General features: G+C 42.4%; 1 protein-coding gene across 3 annotated transcripts in view; it reads right to left on the minus strand.

The window, feature by feature from the left end:
* The window catches only part of LOC126284855 (UDP-glucosyltransferase 2-like), a 64,405-nt gene that overhangs the window by 20,979 nt on the left and 17,938 nt on the right, over positions 1-25,488 (minus strand). Inside the window, exon 1 of one of the 3 annotated variants that reach the window (XM_049984089.1) lies at positions 11,665-11,820. The exons of the other annotated variants lie outside the window; for them this stretch is intronic. Coding sequence (XP_049840046.1) covers positions 11,665-11,670 — 6 coding nt within the window. The 5' untranslated portion in view covers positions 11,671-11,820. Of the gene's footprint in view, positions 1-11,664; positions 11,821-25,488 lie in introns of those variants that run through there. 3 annotated transcript variants of the gene reach the window in all.

Genomic DNA, 25,488 nt, shown 5'->3' on the forward strand with positions numbered 1-25,488 from the left:
ACTCCCCAGCAAGCAGTTCCATGGATCCAAGGTGCGTCGCAGCTGTTACTGAGTGGTGCCGATGAATGTAAGGTAGAAGAGGGCAGCCGGGCTACGAGCGACCATCCAACACGAGTGTTGCCAACCAACCGACGGCAAGTTGCCTGCTGCTTGTAGTCGACGCTCACCCCGCTGAAGCACTCCGGTATCCTCGCTCTGCGCAGGCCCTCCTTGCTAGTTAGTGGCTTTGGCCGCTAGGACCACGTGACCACCTCTTGTCGCGACGCTACCACCAATCCCCAAACCTCGTGCCCCCCTCTCGGGCTTTCTTTTTTTTTTCCTTATTGTAATTTTAAAACCTGTACTACAGGCAGGCTGTCAGCAGCGTTCTATGCTGCTCTTCAGCCAGAAGATACACAATGAGGAAATACAGAAAGATTACACATAGGTTACAGAACGGTGGGCAAGAAAACTGTTGACACAGAAAGACAAAGACAGAGCCGTTCACACTCGTCGCTAATCCACACTTGAAACTGTTGATACGACACACAAACACTGAAGACGACGACGGCACAGGTGAACAATGGAGTGCGACGGTCAACACTGAACACTAAACACGACGGCACACACGAGACACTGATGGCGATGATCTCCGGCGCGTGAAAGTCCACGTAGCGTGTGCGAGTCCGGGGACCTGCCAAGAAGGGAAGAAGGGCGGGGCGGGGGGGGGGGGTTGAGAGGGGAGAACAAAGACGCCAATGGCTGAGGAGATGGGAGGAGGAGTAGAGGGACAGGGGAGGGGAAGCCCAGGAGAGGAGTGGGGAGAAAGGGAGGAAGGAGGGAGAGTGCCCAAAGGAACAGACACAGGAAGAGGGAAGGAGGATCAAAGTTGGTAGGAGGGGTATATGGAGGGGAGGACAACATCATCAGGGAGGGGGAGCTGGCGGAAGCCACCTTGGGAGAGGGTTAGGAGGGTAGAGAGATGGAGACCGGGTGGGACGTGGGAATACAAGCGCGGCAGTGGGCGGGGGTGGGAGAGGACGGGCGAGACAAGCGGGTGGGGAGGGTCAAGTTTGTGGAAGGTGTACAGCAACCGTATCCTTTCAAGGAAAAGGAGAAGGTGGGGGAAAGGAATGAGATCGTACAGGATCCGCGTGGGGAAGGGGAGATGGATGCGATAGGTGAGTCGGAGAGCATGGCGTTCAAGGATTTGAAGGGATTTATAAAAGATGGGGGGGGGGGGCGGAGATCCAGGCCGGATGGGCGTAGCAAAGGATAGGGCGGATAAGGGATTTATAGGTGTGGAGGATGGTAGAGGGGTCCAGACCCCACGTACGGCCCGAAAGGAGCTTGAGGAGACGGAGTCGGGAGTGTGCCTTGGCTTGGATTGTCCGGAGATGGGGGGGGTCCAGGAGAGGCGACGGTCAAGGGTGACGCCAAGGTACTTGAGGGTGGGAGTGAGGGTGATAGGACGGTCATAGATGGTGAGATAGAAATCAAGGAGGCGGAAGGAAGGGGTGGTTTTGCCTACAATGATCGCCTGGGTTTTGGAGGGATTGACCTTGAGCAACCACTGGTTGCACCAAGCGGTGAACTGGTCAAGATGGGATTGGAGAAGGTGTTGGGAGCGCTGCAGGGTGGAGGCAAGGGCAAGGAAGGCGGTGTCATCGGCAACCCTCTCGGGCCAGCGAACCTCGTGTATATATCAAGAATCAAAGAGCTTCTAAGGACAGAACCCACAGATACGAACTTTTCCTCATAGACATTGGCAATGAGGCGGCAAGAGGGATAGTCGACACTACACCTGCGCCAGTGACAGCAGACAGAACAGCCTGCTAATTCAATGGCGCCACGGCTCAGATGGCCCTTAAAATAATGACGTTATGTCACTGAAATATCTGTAGTTACTGGAGTAGCGTGATAGGTAAGAAAGATTTTCACGTTAACTGTAACACAAAATACTGACCACTTTAGATACTATCATTTGCTAAAATATCGTTTCGGTATCCTATATTGTTTGAGAGACATCATGGATGTTACGAATATTTCACTTTCTTTCCATTGTGTGTGCAAAAGGAAGAGAGTGCACTATATAACTCCATGTTCTTGAGACTAGAAATAGGTGTAGGTCTCATCTCAGATTTAAAGAAAAATTCCACACGTCAGCTACATTTCATATACAACAGTACAGATTTTTCGGAAATTGCTGTTACAGATGTTTTGGAGTTGTAGAGGGCAGTGAGTTCACAATATTGTGAACAGGAAGCCATGTCCGAAAGACTGGGTGCTGTGTGATGTCCTTAGGTTAGTTAGTTTTAAGTAGTTTTAAGTTCTAGGGGCTGATGACCATAGATGTTAAGTCCCATAGTGCTCAGAGCCATGTCCGGAAACGTATCGTTTCCGCGCTACAGCCGTTTGGAGACACGTTTGCTATGCAGGTATGCAACAGGATATTCATGGTGGGTGGTGGTTACGTCGGATCGGCTGATGTCATTTGACGTCTACGCTACCCCTCTGACCTGTTTCGTGCCTCATTCACGTGTCTGTGAGTGTTAGAGCAGCATTGTTGATGCCCGTCCGGTTAGCCGTGCGGTCTAAAGCAGAGCTTTCCGAAGTTGGAAGGAGCGCCTGGTCCCCGGCACGAATCCGCCTGGCCGACTTGTGTCGAGGTCCGGTGAGCCGCGCAGTCTGTGGATGGTTTTCAGGCGGTTTTCCATCTGCCTCGGCGAATGCGGGCTGGTTTCCCTTATTCCGGCTCAGATACAGTATGTCGGTTATTGCTGCGCCAACAAGTTCTCTACGTACGCGTACACCACCATTACTCTACCAGACAACCATCGGGGCTACACCCGACTGGTGTGAGACGTTCCTTGGGGGGTCCACCGGGGGCCCAACCGCACAATAGCCCTGAGTTCGGTGTGGGGCGGCGGAGGGGTGAAGTGGACTGCGGTAGTCGTCGTGGGGTTGTCGACCACTGCGGCTGCGGCGGGGACGGAGCCTCTCCGTCGTTTCTAGGCCACTGGTTGACATACGATACAAAACTACTCAACATGGTTGATATCGCATTCGGAGAATATACCAACATGATTCTTCTGAATGGGGAAGTTGGCGGTAAGGAACAACTGCTCGTCGCCTTTATCAAGATCGTTCTCCACAACATTTGACGCTACCGCAAATCCTGTTTGCCACAGTTAATGCAACGGCTTCGAGAAACGGTACCTTCACCCTCAGCAGGCGTGTCTGTGGTGCTCCAAGAAGACACCGCACTTCCGAAGTGAAAGAGGCCGTACTGCATGACGTGTAAGAGAACCCCTCAGCGACTAGACGAGCAATGTCTTTGGGTCACGCCAAATCAATTGCTTGTGAAACTGTTCACGTTATAAACACTTTTTCAAAGGGAGTAGCAGGGAAACCTTAAATTTCCGGACATGAGCTCCAGTTCAGAATATTATCTACTCCTTGCCGTTTGCAAGTGCTATAAGCTCGTATCGGTAATTTCCGAACGCTCTGTGTATGACCTAACAAGCAGCAAAGAAAAACTTACAGTAGCTCTTAATTTTCATTGCAAGCTATTCGCACTTCGCACAGTAGTTCAGCCAAAGCCAAAATGTAACAGGAGTGACATGCGCCGTCCTCCAAGGAAGTGTTATACAGGCCGTCTGCTGTTCCTAATCTAACACAGGGTGATTTAGCTGCCCCTATCTAAGGTTTGTATGTGTTGAGTGGTACTTAAGATAGGTAAATGAATTAGTGAAATCAATGTGAAGTGAAGTAGAAATTAGAAAATAAATGAAAAATTTAGTTTAGTTTAGAAGAATTATACACTGGCAAACAGTTGGCAGAGCAACAGTGGCAACGCCCGGCGCTTGCAAGTCAGCACATTCAGGAGAAGCCATCGCCCTCCCCACATAGGCGGACGCTGTCGATTCAGCCGTCAGGGCATCGCCCGACCGGCTCACGTGTTTCTCAGTTGTCACATGTGATCAAAGGCCCTCGCCTACATTCCAAGAGCCGATGGCTGACGTTAAGAAGATTCTTCGAGAAGCTTTTCAACGTGACAGAAGAGGCAATGACCGTGAAGTCGTTCACCTCCGGTGAACTGAAGTGAATAAATACGGGAGATGCAGTGGGCCTGACAGGAGTAGTTTTCAGTTCACTTTCGGTGCTGAAGACCGTCATGCAGGAAGAGACTACATCGTACATAGAAGCACCAAGTCCGCCGCTGTCATAGAATAGCAAGGAGCAACCTCGCCGCCAGAAGACAGAAGTTAGAAGGTATTTGAAGACTGATTTTTACGTACCCGGGTGACTCGTGAGGACGGGAAGGAGACGGCCTCACATCAGCAGTCACCTGTGAGCTGGGATGAAGATCTAACAGTCGAAGACTGGCAAGCGGGAGTCCGTTGTTCGAGTCCGGGACACTGGCCTTCCCCCGCCGCGCAGCTCCGCTGGCCGACGCACAACACACGCGGCCGCTTAGAGAAGAGAAACACTGGACGCCACATCCAAGGTATCGCCGTCCGTTTCACTACTTCGCTCTCAATAATTAAACGGGCCACCTCACGAGGCGCGTCTCCAGTCAGCTGGGCGAGAAGGCGACACGAGATGCACACCGCCAGGCGTAATCAAACGGCGCCGCTCATGCAGCATGAAGGCTTCGCAAACGACACAGCTGCCGTTCTCCCAGCCAGAACAATCCAGTAGGAAAACCGTTGTACAAATCTTCAATAAAAGTTATCTTATGTAAAAATGCTGTTTCATTCTACCTCATACCCGAGCCAGGGAAGAACGCACCCTGCCCACATGTTGTTAAGAGAGAAAAGGTAATTTATTTAGTGTATTTCACCCTGACATAATGCCTTACAATCAAATGGTCTTTGCAGTAAGGCTCATCCTGACAATTGACTAGCATCAAAAGAGAAAACTCAGTTACATTTGCAACGTACATACATTTACGCTCTTAAACACATCAAATTTTAATTAATATCTGGACGATGGATAACGCTGTTCGAGGGATAATCTGAATTACCCAGTTCCGATCATGGTTTCTGGTAGGTTCGGTTGGCACGAGAATGCGAGAACTGCAAACCGCCTCATGAATATTGTCATTTGGGGGTCTGCTCTGCCCTCCTCCCAACCAAATGAAATACTGGCTGAAAATAAGCGCGTCGGACAATAGGGCCAGAACTTCAGCAGTCCATTGTACTTCTTGGAGCAGAGACTGAAGAGCACGAAAAAATACGCATTAAGACGCGCCATTCAGAGTAATTCACGGCCGAAGATTTACAAATTACGAGGAACTGCCTAGCTGAAGCCACACGGAGCTGGCCATGTTTCCCCACGAAGAACCGTTCACGCCTTTAGAAGTTGGGGAGAAGATTGTTGTCGACTGTGTAGGGCAAGACAGAGCGGTAAGCAACCTCCAGCGTGCCAGTGAAATGTCCGCTTCAGAGAATCCACTGGTGCAGTGGTAGTTACTACACGCTTGCTGTACCAACGAGTGTGTCTGGGGGCGGTAGGGCGAAAAGGTATCAAACCCAGAGCTCAGCTTAGTTAGGGTGTCACCCTAGTACTGCAGTCAAAGAAAGGTCAATAAGCACCACGTAACACTGACCCTGTCCTTCACACTGAGGCGACAAAAGGCTTGAGATACCCCGTGATAGCATAGTGCAGACACGCGACGTGGCGTGGACCCAATAAGCCGTTGGGAATCCCCTGCAGACAAACCGAACCACGCTGCCTCAAAAGCCGTTCATAATTCTGAAAGTGTCGTCGGTACAGAATGTTGTGCACGACCTGACTTCTCGATTCTGCCCAATAAATGTTCTATGGGTTTCCTGTCGGGCGGTACGGATCGCCAAATCATTCGCTCGAACTGTCCAGAATCTCCTTCAAACCAATCGCGAACAACTGTGGCCTGGTGACACGGCGCGTTTTTGAGGCTTCCGTGCCTCAGCGACACAGATAGCCGTACCGTAGGTGCAACCGCAACGGAGGGGTATCTCTTGAGAGGCCAGACAAACGTGTGGTTCCTGAAGAGGGGCAGCAGCCTTTTCAGTAGTTGCAGGGGCAACAGTCTGGATGATTGACTGATCTGGCCTTGCAACATTAACCAAAACGGCCTTGCCGTGATGGTACTGCGAACGGCTGAAAGCAAGGGGAAACTATGGCCGTAATTTTTCCCGAGGGCATGCAGCTTTACTGTATGGATAAATGATGATGGCGTCCTCTTAGGTAAAATATCCCGGAGCTAAAATAGTCCCCCATTCGGATCTCCGGGAGGGGACTACTCAGGAGGACGTCATTGTCAGGAGAAAGAAAACTGGCGTTCTACGGATCGGAGCGTGGAATGTCAGATCCCTTAATCGGGCAGGTAGATTAGAAAATTTAAAAAAGGAAATGGATAGGTTAAAGTTAGATATAGTGGGAATTGGTGAAGTTCGGTGGCAAGAGGGACAAAACTTCTGGTAAGGTAAATACAGGGTTATAAATACAAAATCAAGTAGGGGTACTGCAAGAGTACGTTTAATAATGAATAAAAAAATAGGAGCGCGGGTAAGCTACTTCAAACAGCATAGTGAACGCATTATTGTGGCCAAGATAGACACGAAGTCCACGCCTACTACACTAGTACAAGTTTATATGCCAACTAGCTCTGCAGATGACGAAGAAATTGAAGAAATGTATGATGAGATAAAAGAAATTATTCAGATAGTGAAGGGAGACGAAAATTTAATAGTCATGGGTAACTGGAATTCGATAGTAGGAAAAGGAAGAGAAGGAAACGTAGTAGTTGAATATGGATTGGGGTTAAGAAATGAAAGAGGAAGCCGCCTGGTGGAATTTTGCACACAGCACAACTTAATCATAGCTAACACTTGGTTCAAGAATCATCGTAGAAGGTTGTATACATGGAAGGAGCCTGGAGATACCAAAAGGTATCAGATAGATTATGTAATGGTAAGACAGAGATTTAGGAACCAGGTTTTAAATTGTAAGACATTTCCAGGCGCAATCTCGACTCTGGCCACAATCTATTGGTTATGAACTGTAGATTAAAACTGAGGAAACTGCAAAAAGGTAGGAATTTGAGGAGATGGGACCTGGATAAACTGACTAAACCAGAGGCTGTACAGAGTTTCAGGGAGAGCGTAAGGGAACAAATGCGAGGAATGGGGGACAGAAATACGGTAGAAGAACAATGGATACCTTTGAGGGGTGAAGTGATCTGTGCAGTGTGCACGTGTTGAAAACCAGCTTCGTTTTAAAAACCGTAAGCATTTTGTACAAAACTGTTTTCGATGCTAAATAATTTTTATATGGTGCATGCATTAGCAGATGTTACTTCAGGTAGCCTAGTCCGCGGGGTGTTTCTTGATATATTCTGTCTTCTTATACTGCTTACTTACTACATAACCTGGAAATAGTTGGGTCTAGTGTTTTGAACTCCTTGCCGTGCTATTCACCGTTTCACCCATAGCAAATGGGAGAAATGGTGAACTCGGGCAGGGGTGATACGGTGAGGGACTTTTCTTATGTGTAAAGTGTAAAGGTTTTAATTAGGTACATCCCAACCAGGGTTTTTGACAAGTCATGAAATGTTAGCGTTTCCCATCCCATGCGAGAGTTATATTATGTTTTATCCGACGTCTCAATACAATCGTTACTTTAAAAATTAGTTATATATATATATATATATATATATATATATATATATATATATATATATATATATATATATATATGCAAAGATGCCTACATCCTACAAAAGACAAAAAAGATCCAGCCGTGCTGATTACACAGAGGAGCAACTTAACGATGCCGTAAAAGCGTATATATATATATATGCGAGTACAGTTTGGTTTGTGATTAGAAATGTAAATGTTCTAACTACCGCCATTGTTCCATGCAAAGATGCCTACATCCTACAAAAGACAAAAAGGATCCAGCCGTGCTGATTGCACAGAGGAGCAACTTAACTATGCCGTAAAAGCGGTGCAGAATGGAATGAGCCTGAATAAAGCCTCAAAGGACTTCCACGTAGCATGGTTAACGCTTATGAGACGATTAGCAAACGGGTGCTTTACGACAAAAACCTGTGGGTGGGTCGCCTGTACTAAAACAAGAATGTGAGGAAAAGTTGGTAAAACATATCATAAAATTACAAAACTTCGGATTGGCACCGACAAGGACAGAAGTACGCACCACGACATATAAACTAGCTGAGACATATAACTAACGTCCCAAATTTAACCGAGAAAAGGAAATTGCTGGAATGGACTGGCTACATTTAGTCTCAAAAAGAAATCCGGAACTCTCAACCCGCAAATCGGAAGGAATTCCACAAGCACGGTCAAGGAGTTTAAGTACGAAAAACGTTTCAGACTATTTTTCATTGTTGCAAAACACCTTGGTAGAGCATAACCTCCTTGATAAGACGGGAAATATATTCAACGTAGATGAGTCCGGATTTCAGCTGAATAATAGACCAGGTTACGTGTTGGCAGCAAAGGGGTCTAAGAGCGTTCCAGAGATAACATCCGGTGAAAAGGGTGAAACCATAACTGTAATCGCTTGCTGCAATGCAGAGGGCATGTTTTGACCCCCAGCTTGTGTTTTGAACGGAAAAAATGGAAAGGACAAGTACATGGACGGTATGCCGCCGGGTTCCACGATTTTGATGCCACTAAAGTCGACGTACGTAACAACTGATATTTTTCTTCTGTGGCTAAGGAACCACTTTGTACCGAGGAAGCCTGAGGGAACAGTTGTGTTTATTTTGGATGGACATAGCTCTCATTGCAGCAGCGTGGATACATTAGAGTTTGCAGAAGAAAAAAAAGATAGTTTTACTCTGTCTACCCATCCACACCACACACTATCTGCAGCCGCTAGACAGAACATTTTTTTAAAGCTCCGTAATCCTATTATTACAATGCATGCAATTCGTACATTAAAATGAATCAAAATAGAAAATTTTCCAGACTGGTGTTCGGAGGACTGCTTACAAAGGCATGGGTACAAGCAGCTACGACAGAGACTGCAATATCGGGGTTCAGAAGCACAGGAATCATCCCGTTTGATCCTGATGTCATCCCCGAATACGCGTTTTTAACATCAGCTTCAGGTCAACATCACGAAAACAACGAACGACATGAAAACAGACCTACTGCACTGGCAGCAGATACCTAATCCCTCGGAAGAAGCAACTGCAGACGTAGATAACGATCAGGGACTTGAAAACATACAAACTTCACTACAAATGGGCTGTTGGCAACGGGCGGAAAATCCACAGGAAAACATGCAGCAACAGATATGACCTCGACAGTGGCTACAGAAGAATCTCAGATAACCCCTGGCAAACTCTTGGAACATTTCGCCGATACCTAACCTAGATAAAGTTGCATCTGCAAGGAAGAAGTCGAGAGCTTTAGCTGACGTTTTGACTTCTCCAGAAATCATCGACAACCTGCGAAACAGAAAACCCCAAAGTGAATCAGTGAAGAGAAGAGCAAATGCTAAAAAGAGGACCAAAGGAGAAACAGTAACCAAAGGAAAAACCGTAAGCAAAGAGACTACCAAAGGAATTATCAAAAAGAAGCAGCCTAAGAAACGAAAAGCGTCTACCACTGACACGGAATCCGACTCGTCGCTGGATATCCAATTGCAAGACGATGATAACGACGCGGACGAAGAAGAGTGTTGTTGTGTGGGGTGCGCTGAACTGTACAGTTGCACCAAAAATGATGTGGATTGTATCAAACGTATTTGCTGCCAACGTTGGCTGCGTGAAGACTCTTCAAAATATGAATCTACGTGTGACGTATGTGGCAAAAGCAGGGGAAATAAGTTCACCATTTCACCCAAAGGGCATTCGCCATTTCGCCCATATGCATTGGTGAAATGGTGAAATTCATAAAAATAAGTACGTATTTCTTTTTTTTAACTTTTGTAGTGCCTTAAAGAGGATGTGGTACTGTTAATGTGTTACTTTTGTATTTTGTGAAAGGAGAGTGTTTTTATTTTGTTTAAATAAACAATTTCAAGTCATCTACGAGGCCCACATTTTTTGTTCACCATATCACCCTGATTTACCCTAACTATCAGATGACTGCCGGCCGCGGTGGTCTAGCGGTTCTAGGCGCTCAGGCCGGAACCGCGCGACTGCTAAAGTCGCAGGCTCGAATCCTGCCTCGGGCATGGATGTGTGTGATGTCCTTAGGTTAGTTAGGTTTATGTAGTTCTAAGTTCTAGGGGACTGATCACCACAGACGTTAAGGCCCATAATGCTGAGAGCCATTTGAACCATTTTAATCCCATGACCTTTGTCATATCAGTGTATCAGTTCCATGAGGCAGACACTCCTCAATCTTTTGTTCAACTCAGTAGTTCCACATCATGTAATGAATATTAGTGGAATACGTAATTAACCAGTTAACTAAGTAACTGTGAATTTGAAACTTCCTGGCAGATTAAAACTGTGTGCTCCGACCGAGACTCGAACTCGGGACCTTTGCCTTTCGCGGGCAAGTGCTCTACCATCTGAGATACCGAAGCACGACTCACGCCCGGTCATCACAGCTTTACTTCTGCCAGTATCTCGTCTCCTACCTTCCAAACTTTACAAAAGCTCTCCTGCGAACCTTGCAGAGATACTGGTAGAAGTAAAGCTGTGTGGACGCTGCGTGAGTCGTGCTTCGGTAGCTCAGATGGTAGAGCACTTGCCCGCGAAAGGTAAAGGTCCCGAGTTCGAGTCTCGGTCGGGTAAACAGTGTTTTAATCTGCCAGGAAGTTTCATCTCAGCGCACACTCCGCTGCAGAGTGAAAATCTCATTCTGGAAACTGTGAATTTATCTCTGTGTTAAAAATCATCCAGAAACTAAGACCGCACGAACTATTTTTCATTCAAGACAAACGGTTTCATCAGTCTTATCCGTTATCTGCAGGCCTTAAACATTTTTTATAGTATAAGATGTTCGTTTTCCGCTGAATCTCATGCAAAAGGTTTAAAGTGGATAAAGGTTAGCACATTATAAACAAAAAAAAAAAATGGCTCTGAGCACTATAGGACTTAACTTCTAAGGTCATCAGTCCCCTAGAACTTAGAACTACTTAAACCTAACTAACCTAAGAACATCACACACATCAATGCCCGAGGCTGGATTCGAACCTGCGACCGTAGCGGTCGCGCGATTCCAGACTGTAGCGCCTAGAACCGCTCGGCCACTCCGCCGGCTACATTATAAACGTTGCTATGACAAACGTTTATAATGTGCTGAGTTTAATCCACCTGACATCATGTTCGTAGGGTTCAGCGTAAAATGAACATGCTTCACACACACACACACACACACACACACACACACACACAAGTTGAAGGCCTGAAGGTGACAACTAAGACTGTAGAAATTGGTTGCCTCAACGAAAAAAGTTCATGCGGTCTTGGTTTTTCATTGGTTTGTAACAATGAAAACAGATCGCCCTTCAACACTCTCGCAATGAGCAGATTCAATCCCTCTCTCTGTCTTTATTTTACAGACACACACTCACACAGTAATACAACTTAAGACGCCCTCAGTGCCAGAAAACGTGAAGGCTGTAACCGTTGAGACCCAAACCAGCTGCTGTGGAAGAACCCCCCTCCCAGCACACACGTCGCCAGGCTAACCTAAGACGCTTGCTCACCTTCATGTCTCGCCGTCTGCTGTTCTTCACCGATGCACGCCTCTTGCAGCTGTAGGTTACACCGCCAATGTCGCGTTGATGAAATAGCGTCAAAGCTTATAGCACATATGGAATTTGTCTACCTCGAGCCACTGATTCATGTTGTCGCGTTTGATTATCTCCGCGTATCTGTTGTATGTCAAACGCCGTTACGTCTCCCTTTCTCACGTGCCTCTATACGTCACACTGATATCTGCTCTATCGTCGTAGCAGACGAGGTACACATTGTCAACATTATTCTGTGCGCCGAGTCATGGTATCTATTCCGTTGAACGACCAGAATTTTAACTTCAAGCAAATAATTTCAAATAAATACGTGCTCTATTTCAAACGACTCTTGAGATAAGTTTTGTTTTCATTTATTTATTGTTTATAACAGCCTGACCAGATAAAGGCTTACGGTCGTCTCTTACGGCAGACCAGGGGGAAAAAAGTACATAACCACCTCAGTTTGTGTATGTACTTACTGTTCAAGTACCTACACCTGAAAAATTTTAACGAGGACATTTATAATTAGCAATACAAATAACAGCAGTGGGTAATCATTGACATTAATAATTATGTATTTAATACTAATTATTATTATACGAGGATTCTAAGATCCGTTTGGTCTCGAAATTGAAATCACAGTGAAAATAAAAAACATTTTATTTGCAACACTTAGCTACAACTTTCAGCTACTTCCCTACGTAGTCGCCGCACCGACTTAGATATTTGTCGTAGTGTTCCACTAACTTTGCGATACCCTAGTCATAGAAGGCAGCCGTGTGTGCTTTCCGTCAATTCTCTCCGCTCGTCTGCAGTTAATTGTCTGTGCCATAATGCTGTCTTCATAGCCAGAGGTTCATGTGAGCAGAGATGAAGCTCGAGGGGAGTCAAGTCCGGGCTGTAGGGTGGGTGACCAAACACTTCCCACGCTGAAGTGTGCGGCCGAGAACTGTCACGAAGAAGGAAATGCGTGGCAGGCACGTTACGCGGGGTTGCATGAAATCAGGCGAAACCCCGCAGTGGACACCCACACTTTGTGGAAGACGCTGTTTTGTAGGCGTCCTTACGCGCTCACTGTGCGGTCGCAACTAAGAAGAGCACCGTGACGCTATCTATGGGCACGCTAGAGACACTGCCCAACACATCAGTGCAAAGCTTGATCGGCCTTTCACTATCGTCTCCACTTTACTACCTATCTGACCCTACTATTCAAATAAGAATCGTGGAAAACATTAAGAATAACAGTAATATTGATTACTTTAGCACTCTTGAAGCCATGTGTAGTATCATCAGGAACGGAAGGGATAATAAGAGAGCAGGAGTTGAAATAGTAGTGACAATAGCTGTTGAAAGCTGAGTGTCATTAACTGAATACGAAATGACTTACTTGATCCAAAATGACGCCTTTCTTCTTATACCATCTTCAGATGACCTGGGAAAAGTAGAGTATTACATAGAACTATAGATGAAAAAGAAGTTGCAAAAGCAATACGCACCATTCTTCTAAGTGTGTAGACATAAGGCACATACCCGGCACTGAAGGTTAACTGTGGACCTGACAGTTACATGATATATATGAACAGAGTATACAAGAATCCCGAGCTGTGTACAAATTAAAAAAAAGTGTAACACCAGATGCCGTTACGTGAATGAGTGTGGGGTATTATAGTGTCATCAAGCTTGGAGAAGACGTCATTATGAATAACAGTAGTTAAGTACAATATTTCAGATTTGTAATAGGAAGAGACAACATCCAGGGCAAAGGATTTTTTTCTTTTTTAAAAAGCTGTTTACAAGACGCCATATTATTTCCGGCAATAAAGAAGTAGACTAAGTTCTGTACAGGCAGTAGCATTGCTCTGTGTCGTTTCAATTTTTATATATAGCACATAACAAATTTAAAATAGAGAAGAACTAAAAGCAGATAAGATTAAAAAAACTTAATATATTAAAACGATGGATGTCATACATGTGACCTAAAACAACAAAGTCGTAGAGCCCAAATACGGGTTGAGAGAATCTGACGTCACAATACGTGAGTTGCACTGCCTGGGGTGGTTGGTCAAGAAAAATAATTATATGACATAGAATAATTCAATGTATCGTAGAAAAATGAACCGTCAATAGCAACGTTTTATCCCTTGTACTAGTGAGCACAGGTGCATTGTAAGGTGAGACAGTTTGAGTAGGAAAGTTACAACATATTATTAAACCATAAGCAAAGCAACACACAGGAGCCTTATACTACTGGTCAAAGGGTAAAAAACAAGTACTATAGGCCATTACAACGTAATATGTTCAAAACGTAAAACGCAGTATCAATAATACAACAATGGGCTGGAGAGGGAAAAAGTGATTTTTTTGGGGGGGGAGGGGGGGAGAGGGAAGAGAAGGGTTGGAGGAAAGTCAGGAGGGAGGGAGGCTATGTTGTTGGGAGGGGGCAGGAAATACAAAAGATCCAGACAACAGTAAATGAATGCTCAGAACTGAATACTCCAAACATCTTAAATTTGAGTACTACATGTAACCAAGCCATTGCATAAAAACGTGAGACATAGCTTATAAAAAAGAGAAACATGTAGCACATACAGACAGATATCAGACTACACTTACAGCAAAAGGGGTAGCCGCGCGGCCTCAGCCATCGTGCCACAGTCCGTGCGGTTCTCTCCGTCGGAGGTTCGAGTCCTCCCTCGGGTATGGATGTGTGAATCGTCCTTAGCGTAAGTTAGCTGAAGTAGTGCGTAAGCTTGCGGACCGATGACCTCAGCAGTTTCGTCCCATAAGACCTTACCACAAATTTCCAAACTTACAGCAAAAAGTCGATACTTATGAAACGATGAAAAGAAAACAAACCACAGTAGAAGGTGTACGAGGGAGGGGGCTAATGGCAGTGGGTAGGTGTGGGAGAGGGGGAGGTGTGGGAGAGGGGGAGGTGTAGTTAAGTCTGCAATACAAAGGTAGTGCCAGAATTATACATCCAATAGTGCCTTATAAATCTCAAACAACGATTTCCCACTTTAAGTAATTTATTCATTCAGGACGTTCTGTAGGTTCTTCAAATAATGTATATAGATTTCAAGTTCTCCAAGTAAGTCTAGGTCTAAGCCCTTAGACTCAATGTGTAATATGCACAATGCACTATCGATAGGCCAGAGAGAATGAGTCACTCTTGCCAAGTGACATCCAAGGACAGTTACATTCTTGTAATTGCGCTCTCTGAATCTGATTTTAAAATCACAACCCCTCTGTCCTCTCTCTCTCTCTCTCTCTCTCTCTCTCGCTCTCTCTCTCTCTCTCTCTCTCTCTCTCTCTCTCTCTCTCTCTCTATATATATATATATATATATATATATATATATATATATATATATATATATATATATATGGTGTTACAAATAGGTACGGCCAATCTTTCAGGAAACATTCCTCACACACAAAGAAAGAAAATATTTTATGTGGAAATGTGTCCGGAAACGCTTACTTTCCATGTTAGAGCTCATTTTATTACTTCTCTTGAAATCACATTAATCGTGCAATGGAAACACAGCAACAGAACGTACCAGCGTGACTTCAAACACTTTGTTACAGGAAATGTTCAAAACGTCCTCCGTTAGCGAGGATACATGCATCCACCCTCCGTCACAAGGAATCCCTGATGCGCTGATGCATCCCTGGAGAATGGCGTATTGTATCACAGCCGTCTACAATACGAGAACGAAGAGTCTCTACATTTGGTACCGGGGTTGCGTAGACAAAAGCTTTGAAATGCCCCCATAAATGAAAGTCAAGAGGGTTGAGGTAAGAAGAGCGTGGAGGCCATGGAATTGGTCCGCCTATACCAATCCATCGGTCACCGAATTTGTTGTTGCGAAGCGTATGAGCACTTCGACTGAAATGTGCAGGAGCTCCATCGTGCATGAACCACATGTTGTGTCGTACTTGTAAAGGCACATGTTCTAGCAGCACAGGTAGAGTATCCCGTATGAAATCATGATAACGTGTTCCATCGAGCGTAGATGGAAGGACATGGGGCCCAATCGAGACATCACCAACAATGCCTGCCCAAACGTTCACAGAAAATCTGTGTTGATGACGTGAATGCACCGAAGTCAACATTACCTTCCTTCAATTGGGCCAACTGGCGGTGAATCGAGGAAGTACAGTACATACTGACGAAACTAAAATGAGCTCTAACATGGAAATTAAGCGTTTCCGGACACTTGTACATATAACATCTTTTCTTTGTGTGTGAGGAATGTTTCAAGAAAGTTTAGCCGTACCTTTTTGTAACACCCTCAAGGCCACATTTAATTTTGCAAACGACTGACCTTGAAAATTTTTTTACTCTTTGGTCTCGTATGGTCTGAACGTAAAACGAATTTAATTTCTTTCAGATTTCGAGGATGAGCTTTCCAATGTCGGGCTCCTGATACACAACACGATTTTGAGAAAGCGACTGCGTTTCAAAGTGATATAGAGAGTATTTTACTTTTTGAAATCGAGTATTGCTGCTGTTGTGTTCATGCAGTAGGTTAAGAGGTGACGGAATGTAAGTGTTATGCAATGATAGTGAAAAACACACGGTGTGATAATCTGTACGGTTATCGGCTCGTGTCATTATGAATGTTCACGGACAGAAGTCATATGATTGAAACAAGGAACGTCACAAATGTCTCGCACAAGAACCTTCAATGCCAGTCGGCATGTTCTCGTACAAAAGTCCTGTGAGAACAGGATTAGTGTGGTCAAGTATTGGGAATACGGGTGATTCCGAGAGTTTCCTTTTAAGCTCGAGAGGAAACACTTTTCTAACGCTTATGTTTGTGTGTTAGCGGCTATTATTTACGAGATTACAGATTCACAACAACTCATAATACATTTTCAGCCGTTCCAGTAACAACAATTAACAATGAATTTTAAATAGTACGGATTTAATTCTCAAGACAAGTTTCATCAGTTTCAGTGTACTTTAATGTTCGCAGTAGGACATACTCGCGTTGCAATACTGACACTAGAACGTATCTTAGAAGGTAGGTGAAAGAAAGGCAAATCTACGTTTGTAGCATCTGTAGAATTAGAAAAGCTTTCGACAATGTACTCTGCAATACTGTCTTTGAAATTCTGAACATAGCAGGTTTAAAATGCAGGGAATGAAAGGCTATTTACGACAAGTATAGAAAGCACATGGCAGTTTGACAAGACTCGAGGGGCATGAAAGGGAAGCAGTGGTTGAGAAGGGAGTGAGACATAATTGTAGCCTATAGCAGAGCTTATTCAGTCTGTATATTGAACAAGCAGTAAATGAAACCAGAGAAAAAATTAGAGTGGGCATTAAAGTTAACGAAAAGAAATAAAAACTTTGAGGTTTGCCGATGACATTCTACTCTCAGTTCCACGAGAAAGCGTACGGCGTTATTTGTATGAAATAAAAGACACCATTATAAATATATGAGTACATGAAAATATATGTGATTCGTAACTGCACAATTACCTAATTGTTAACCCACTCGCAGCAATTATCGATTATAGCTCGGCACCTTAGACTTAATTCCGGTCAACTACCCACATTTCCAACCTCCAAATATCGTCTGACCCACTTCGCAACGATTGTCTTTGACTTTATAAGAATTTTAACAGCAGCTCCACATGAAAGCTTTGTCCCCTTTGGATGATTTACAAGGAACACTACCTCCTGGCGCTTCGGATATTGTAGACTCATTTTGTACCGCAACAGACAAAAGAAAAAAAAATTAAACTCTTACACTGTTTATCTATACACTGTGCAAAAGCGCATTGTTATAGATTCCAGACCACTACCAGAGACGTCGCTGCGGACGTAACATTTAAAATTATGGCGTACATTTTCTTGTGGAACTAACTCTAGTTCTCTCAGAGACAGCTAAGGACTTCGGAGAGCAGTTGAACGGATCGGACATTGTCTCGAAAGGAAGACATAAAATGAACATCGACAAAAGCAAAATAGGATAATACAATGTAGTCGAATTAAATCAGGTGATGCTAAGGAAATTAGATTAGGAAATGAGATACTTAAAGCAGTAGATGAGTTTTGCTATTTGAGTTTCAAAATAATTGATTATGGTCGAAGTAGAGAGGATATAAAATGCAGACTGGCAGTGGGATGAAAAGCATATCTGAAGAACAGAATTTTGTTGACATCGAATATAAATTTAAGTGTCAGGAAGTCTTTTCTGAAAGTATTTGTCTGGAGTGTACCCATGTATGGAAGTGAAACATGAACGATAAACACTTTAGATAAAAAGAGAATAGAAGCTTTCTAAATGTGGTGCTACAGGAGAATGCTGAAGATTAGATGGGTAGATAATGTAAGTAAGAAAAGGTACTGAACAGAATTGGGGAGAAGAGGAATTTGCGCCACAACTTGAGTAGAAGGGATCGGTTGGTAGGACATGTTCTGAGGCGTCAAGGCATCACCAATTTATTACTGGAGGGTAAAAATCGTGGAGGGAGACCAAGAGATGAATACAATAAGCAGATTCAGAAGGATGTAGGTTCCTATGGTTACTCAAAGATGAAGAGGCTTGCAGAGGATAGAATTGCATCAAGAGCTGCCTCAAACCAGTTTGTTATTTTCTAAACAATGGCAGCTCAGAAACTGGACGAAAATTTTGTTTAGAGTGAAAGTATTAAGTAAATGTATTGAGAAAAAGATGGAAAATGTACTTGCAAGTTTTAACTGTGTGGTTTATTCACTATCTTCGTTAAGCCCTAACTCAGTATCAGTGTCTCGGACCGCATCTTTCAATGTATGCTAATCACTCGCCTCCAGAAGCTGACTGTTTACACCTTGATTGCAGTATTTAGTCGTGACATTTCTCTCGCCACCGACAAATTCCGAAAAGGTCAACCTAAATCGGTTGTCCTTCCAAGAAAACGTAGATGATATGCAGAACGTGATTGAACGTCTGACCTACCAGTAGACGTAGGAGTCGTTTGGCGTGTGAGAGACTGCAGTACATTCGATTTTGCATGGACATTCGGCTGTAAACAAGGTCTGTCCCCGGCATATTCCTCACAACTTGATCGAAGATCAGGAACAGCGTCATTTCAGTTGGCACATGGCAGTGGTCGTCAATCAGATATTCAAGCAGCCTGCCATTGTGAGCCATACTTTATAACAATATTGAATATTTCTTTTGTATGCTGTTGTGGAGCTACAATTTGCACGAAATGTACTTTAATGATAGTCAACCCCAGAGCTGATTTGTTACACAGGGCTTCCACAGAAGAATGTACCATTAATACAAGTGTGGCAGTGTATTCGCTCAAGGTCACAAACAGTAACTCGGACACGCATATGCACGACCGGTGCTTTGTTTTTTCCGCTTGCAGGACCACATAGGCAAAATTGTGCCTCTTGAGTTTAAACCGTCTTATGTTCCGGTGTTTGTTAAGGGTGAATCCGTAATTTCAGTTCAACGTGCGTTGCGTTGAAAGTTTAGTGTCGTAGTGGGAGGACGACTTCCTTGGCCGTGTGATTTCAGAGATATGAAAACTTTTCATGTAATTGGGAAGGTACATATCCGAAATATTCGTATTCGGGGTTAGAACACGCTCAAGAAATTCTACAGCACCAAAGGTATTTCCCAAAATTAATCATTTTCTGCGGTGTGTCCCGACGTCAAGCTATTTTTTTCGCTGAACCTACAGTAAAAGAGGTTGCTTGGCTTATCTGTATATGTTGCAAGAGTGGCTGTTTCCGAAATCAGAAGGCGAACCTCAAAGCTGTATTTGGCAAGAAGATGAAGTCCCTCCCCACCGGCATCTCTCTGTACGAGAGTGGCCATATGTCGAAGTCCCTGACCGCTCGATTGCTAGCAATAGTGAATACGATAGAGATGTTTTCCAATGACCTCCACCTTTACCTTATCTCACGTCATGAGATTTCTTTCTTTAATGGCTTTAGGAAAGATCGTGTCTACGTACCTCCACTGCCTAATGATTTGCCAGACTTGAGATGCAGAACTTACTTCCGTTCTTCTGGCTGGTTACCCAAAGCGCGGAAAGAAATGGATTTCAGGTTGGATGAGTGCCGTATAACTAAAAGTGCACATACTGAACATTTGCAAGAACAACTAGGCTACTTTGGCTTCAATTTGATATATGATTTGTTGTAAATAGTCTTCAAATGTTCTGATAGACCACTGCACATACTTTACACACACACACACACACACACACACACACATATATATATATATATATATATATATATATATATATATATATATATATATAGAACATATACTGCTAATGAGAATTTAATGCAACATTTTGGTTTACTTGAAAATACATTCTGGATTTAAAATACTTTCTGAGGGATTACAGATGACTTAGTATTTGGTTTGTTTGACAGCTACACGATTATATCACGACTCTATTAATGAGTGTCACAATTTACATCGTTGCTTTTGCGCTGTATTTGTTTTTTATCTGCACAGTTTTTCTGTATTATTCTGGAAAGTAAAACATGTTGTAGTAGTAAGTTTTATGACATAGTTACAATGAGACAGCCTTTCCCGTGGCACAACAATACATTACAGTATAGTACTTTCTTGATCATGGCACTAAGTGTAATAACGACAATATCTACACGCATAGCATTTCACTTTTGTTTATGACGAGGTAAGTACATTGACTTTTGCAGAACTTTGCTTACTGAGGACGATAATTATGACACTTGGCACATTTTTACCATTAAGTAATGACAGAAATTATCTTACAGCAAGAAGCACAGTTTAGTGCTACAGGACACACATTTGAGTGATCAATTTTTGTACTTACTGGTAAAACATTTTTTTAAAAGATTTTTGAATTACAAAGCTACAAAGAAGGTTTTCGGTGATACATTTCATTCCATTGCTTTAATCTGTAACACCTGAGGGTATAATTACATTAATCCTCAGGGGTTACACGCCTACTTTGTGTACTAAGCGTGTCACAAGCGCCAGGAGCACTAGCTAACATGGTGTTTGCTTATACAACTTTACACATCGGTACCACATTTATTTAACACAGAATTACACAGCTATCTGATCATTTAACTGAGAGATAAACATTTTTTTTTACTACATCAATGAATTTACACTTATGAAATTGTATTTTGTCTGTACTTTGTGAACTGTTCATATTCTTTTGGAACCATTGTACACTATGAGAGCTTTGTATGAGATATTTGGTATGGGATCATGATTTTTAAGTGCATTTGAGGTAGATGACACTATTGAAATGAGCAGAGAATTTTTCTTAGGTTTTGAAATTATTGAACAAAGCTTCGACGTTTTTGATATTTGACTGAGGTGTTATGATATTATTAGTGCGATGACAATGTGTATTATGCTGTTGATATATGTTTATGAACAATAAGACGATGCTATATGAGGAATATGATTGTGTTTATATGTATATGACTAATGAAAAGAGGTTAGGGACACTGGTTTGTGAAAAGGATGTTGGAAACAAAGAATCGTACTTTAAGAGTTATGAAATGTGTGTACATGCATGAGTGTATCACAATGCTGGACACTGTTATATTTATGGGATTTTGTTTCTACACATTTGTAATGTAAATTCTCAACCTGTGAAATTTTTTATATGTATGAGACTGTCACTGTAGCGGAAACTGCTGTCGCAAATACTTCTGTAAGGAAGGTAGGTGACCTTGACATAATGCACTGTGGGGGTCCAGCTGTGCAACAGTCACCTGGAAAAAAGCAATTAGTGAGTACCTTTCAGAGGCACAAGGAGAAAGAGAGAGGCCATTAACCTCACTATTGACATTTCTTTGTAGAAAGCATCGCAAATACAACATGCTCATACTTGAAAACATATGATTGAAGTTTGGAGCTTGTACTTTCTGATATTTACTGAAACGCCTAATGAAAAAATGAGAAATATTTTGAGTCTATACACCTGATTATGACTTTCTGTCTAGTTGAGAGATTTTTTTTTTTTACTGCCTTACGAAATGTCATGTGGCTATTGAATGACGTTTCATGCCTTGCTTTATGTATCATATCTAGTTTCTAGCTGTCCTGCAGCATTGGTTAAAATAAAATGTAATAGATGTACTAATAGAAATGTTTTCTTTCTACAGATGCATTAAATAATAATTTTATGATCTACTTTCTTAAAAAAAGGGAGCACAGATAGACGTTTCCTGTGACAGGAATTGCATACAAAATTCTTTTAACGACTCGATAACTTGTGTGGTAGAATAAGTTATTGTGATCCATCATTCCAGTGCTAAGATGTGACATAGGTATTAAGGTGTAAATAGATATTTCCTATTTTTACTTTATTAGGTTTTCTGCTTGAGTTTTGTCATTTTTAGGTATAAGTTATTGCATTTGCTGCTGCTGTTTGCCAGGCATACCCTACTAAATTTCACTTTGTATTACTCTGTAAGCCAGTTTTAATACTGATTTATTTTTCTTGTTGCGGCACATTGGCTCACATTAGTGGTAATGTTCTGATTGCTTTGCTAATTTACATATAAAGCTGCTTGCTTTGCCAATTTGCATTTTTTTGTCATTGCTGTTTCTGTTAATTGTCTTCTGCTGCTGCATTGCCTCGTTCTATAGTACATATATATCTGAGCCCAGTAGATTTTAAGTTAGCTTAAGAGGGGGTAGGCTATACAGGATGTTACAAAAAGGTACGGCCAAACTTTCAGGAAACATTCCTAACACACAAATAAAGAAAAGATGTTTTGTGGACATGTGTCCGGAAACGCTTTATTTCCATGTTAGAGCTCATTTTAGTTTCGCCAGTATGTACTGTACTTCCTCGATTCAGCGCCAGTTGGCCCAATTGAAGGAAGGTAATGTTGACTTCGGTGCTTGTGTTGACATGCCACTCATTGCTCTACAGTACTAGCATCAAGCACACCAGTACGTAGCATCAACAGGTTAGTGTTCTTCACGAGCGTGGTTTTGCAGTCAGTGCAATTTTTACAAATGCAGAGTTGGCAGATGCCCATTTGATGTATGGATTAGCACGGGGCAGTAGCTGTGGCGCGGTACGTTTGTATCGAGACAGATTTCCAGAACGAAGGTGTTCTGTGACTGTGTGTTTCCATTCCATGATTAATGTGATTTGAAGAGAAGTAATAAAATGAGCTCTAACATGGAAAGTAAGCGTTTCCAGACACTTCTACACAACATATTTTCTTTCTTTGTGTGTGAAGAATGTTTCCTGAAAGTTTGGCCATACCATTTTGTAACACCTTGTATGAGAGAATGGGTTGTGATGAATTGGAAGAAATGCATTGACAAGGTATAAGAAGAAGGTTTAGCCAAAACGTAGTGTACAATGAAGAATAATTATTTTGAAAGAGGATATGAACAAAAAAGTAGGGTTTAGGAGCAACAGGTTTAGGTAGAATTTTCTTGGAAACAAATGATGAGGTAAGATAATGGAAAATAAATAATGAGGTAAGACATATGTAAATATTCAAACACAGAAAGCATGTTTGGATAGGATATTTTTTGTGGGAACAAATGTTGAAATAAGAGGAAAGATCTATGGAATGAAGTTTTGGGTTGGACTGCATTACCAAATGTTACACTGAAAACAAGCCCTGTCCTTTCCTTTTGTGTTATTCCACTATGTATTTGTGTTCTTCCTGTCTTTATGTGTTTATCTGATAAGAGTTATGTTGTAGAATTTTTATAATACTTAGCTACATTCACTATTATGATGAATACTCTTGTCCTCAAATACTTAGGAAAAATATTTGGATATTATATGCTCTGTTTTCCTTTAATGATCATACGTCAGATTAATGTTTGAATATTCTAATTTATTTACTTATGTCATAATTCCTGACACTGACATATACGTTTATTTCTATTCTTTTGTAAGGCTTGTATTACTACAAAAGTTATCTGTATTATTATACTCTTTGGTGATGTATTTTGTATCTTTGTAATTTTATTCTTATGTTGTGAATTTATAATTGTATAGACACCAGTTCTTCAAATTAAGTTTTATTTCACTGCTCAAGTTTCTGTTTGGCCATAGTATATGCACAATATGTGAGAAGTTAAAAAAAGGTTCTAAGGACATTCCAAAAAGTTTGTGAGTGCACAAGTAGTGGTTTATGTACTTGCTGTGCTATCCGCAACACTCTTTGATGGTGATTGTGCAGCTGCTGGACATCTCTGCAAGGGCAATAGTGGGTCTGCACCTTTGGTGGCCCACCAATACCATAACCTCTACCAGTACTACAGTGGGTCTGCTCTGTGACGACCTACCTACCATTATTCTTCAAAACTTCGACTGACTATGCTGTGGGTTTGCTCTGTTGTGGCCCATTATCTGCCTGCATGTCAAGGGTCAGCACAGTCTTTCCATTGGAAGGACAACACCACTTCTTCAAGGCTGCAGGGAAATCCACTACTTCCGTGTGTATTTTCTTTTACTGCTCAGACTTTGAAAAAAAAAAAAAAAAACTGCAATGGCTACTGTGTTTAATGATCAGGACTGTTTTTATGGACTGTGAGGACAATTTTTTGCTTTTGACCAACATTGTATCGATACGTGAGTGCATTTGATGTATTTGTTACTGTAATTACGAATAAATTTTGCAAATCGGTATTGGGCACTGCCCAAAACAATTTGTAAATTTTTTTGTGGAGAGCATGGGCTATGTAAGCAGGCTGTTTAGGTTTTTATGTTGGTAACGCCACGTAGCGCTCTGAATTAAAATCACTGACTGCGCTGTGTGCAGTCTGCGGCTGGTTGGCATTGTTGGAATATTCGCTATTTAAGTGTTGGGCAGTTGGATGTGAACAGCGCGTAGCGTTGCGCAGTTGGAGGTGAGCCGCCAGCAGTGGTGGGTGTGGGGAGAGAAATGGCAGAATTTTGAAAGGTTGCTGTAAGCGGACGATCTGGACATGTGTCTGCCAGAAAAATGAAATTTGTAAAGATGAATTCATGAATTTATATGAGCATATACAGCCTACAGTTGACTTTTGAACACTATTAAGGTAAATAAATTGTGTGTTTTCTATCAAAATCTTTCATCTACTAACTATGCCTATCCATAGTTAGTGCCTTCAGTAGTTAGAATCATTTATTTAGCTGGCAGTATTGGCGCTCGCTGTATTGCAGTAGTTCGAGTAACAAAGATTTTTGTGAGGTAAGTGATCAGAAGATTCCAGGTTCGTATCCTGGTAGGGTGGACATATGAAACTTCCCCTTGGAAAAATTATGAATGCCTGTGCTAGTAAACGTCTACCTTATTTGATACAAAGACAGCTGAGTAACACTGAACGTACTCAGACAGTTCTCTCCTTACTTATTCTGATCATCACTAAACTGACACGCAATACTTTTTAGCGCAACACTATCTGACTTTCAATAATCCCTACAAAAGAATGCCCCTGACTAACAATAACCTACACCATTCATGAATCACTTACCTCACAAAAATCTTCGTAACTCGAAATACTGCAATACAGCGAGCGCCAATACTGCCAGCTAAATAAAAGATTCAAACTACTGAAGGCATTAACTATGGAAGGCATAGTTAGCAGATGAAAGATTTTGATACAGAACAAACAATGTATTTACCTTAATAGTGTTCAAAAGTCATCACACACACACACACACACACACACACACACACATATATATATATATATATATATATATATATATATATATATATATATATATATATATATGGTGTTACAAAAAGGTACGGCCAAACTTTAGCGTTTCCGGACACATGTTCACATAACATCTTTTC

Source organism: Schistocerca gregaria, chromosome 8 (genome assembly GCF_023897955.1).
Source record: "Schistocerca gregaria isolate iqSchGreg1 chromosome 8, iqSchGreg1.2, whole genome shotgun sequence".
In the NCBI taxonomy this organism is placed as follows: domain Eukaryota; kingdom Metazoa; phylum Arthropoda; class Insecta; order Orthoptera; family Acrididae; genus Schistocerca; species Schistocerca gregaria.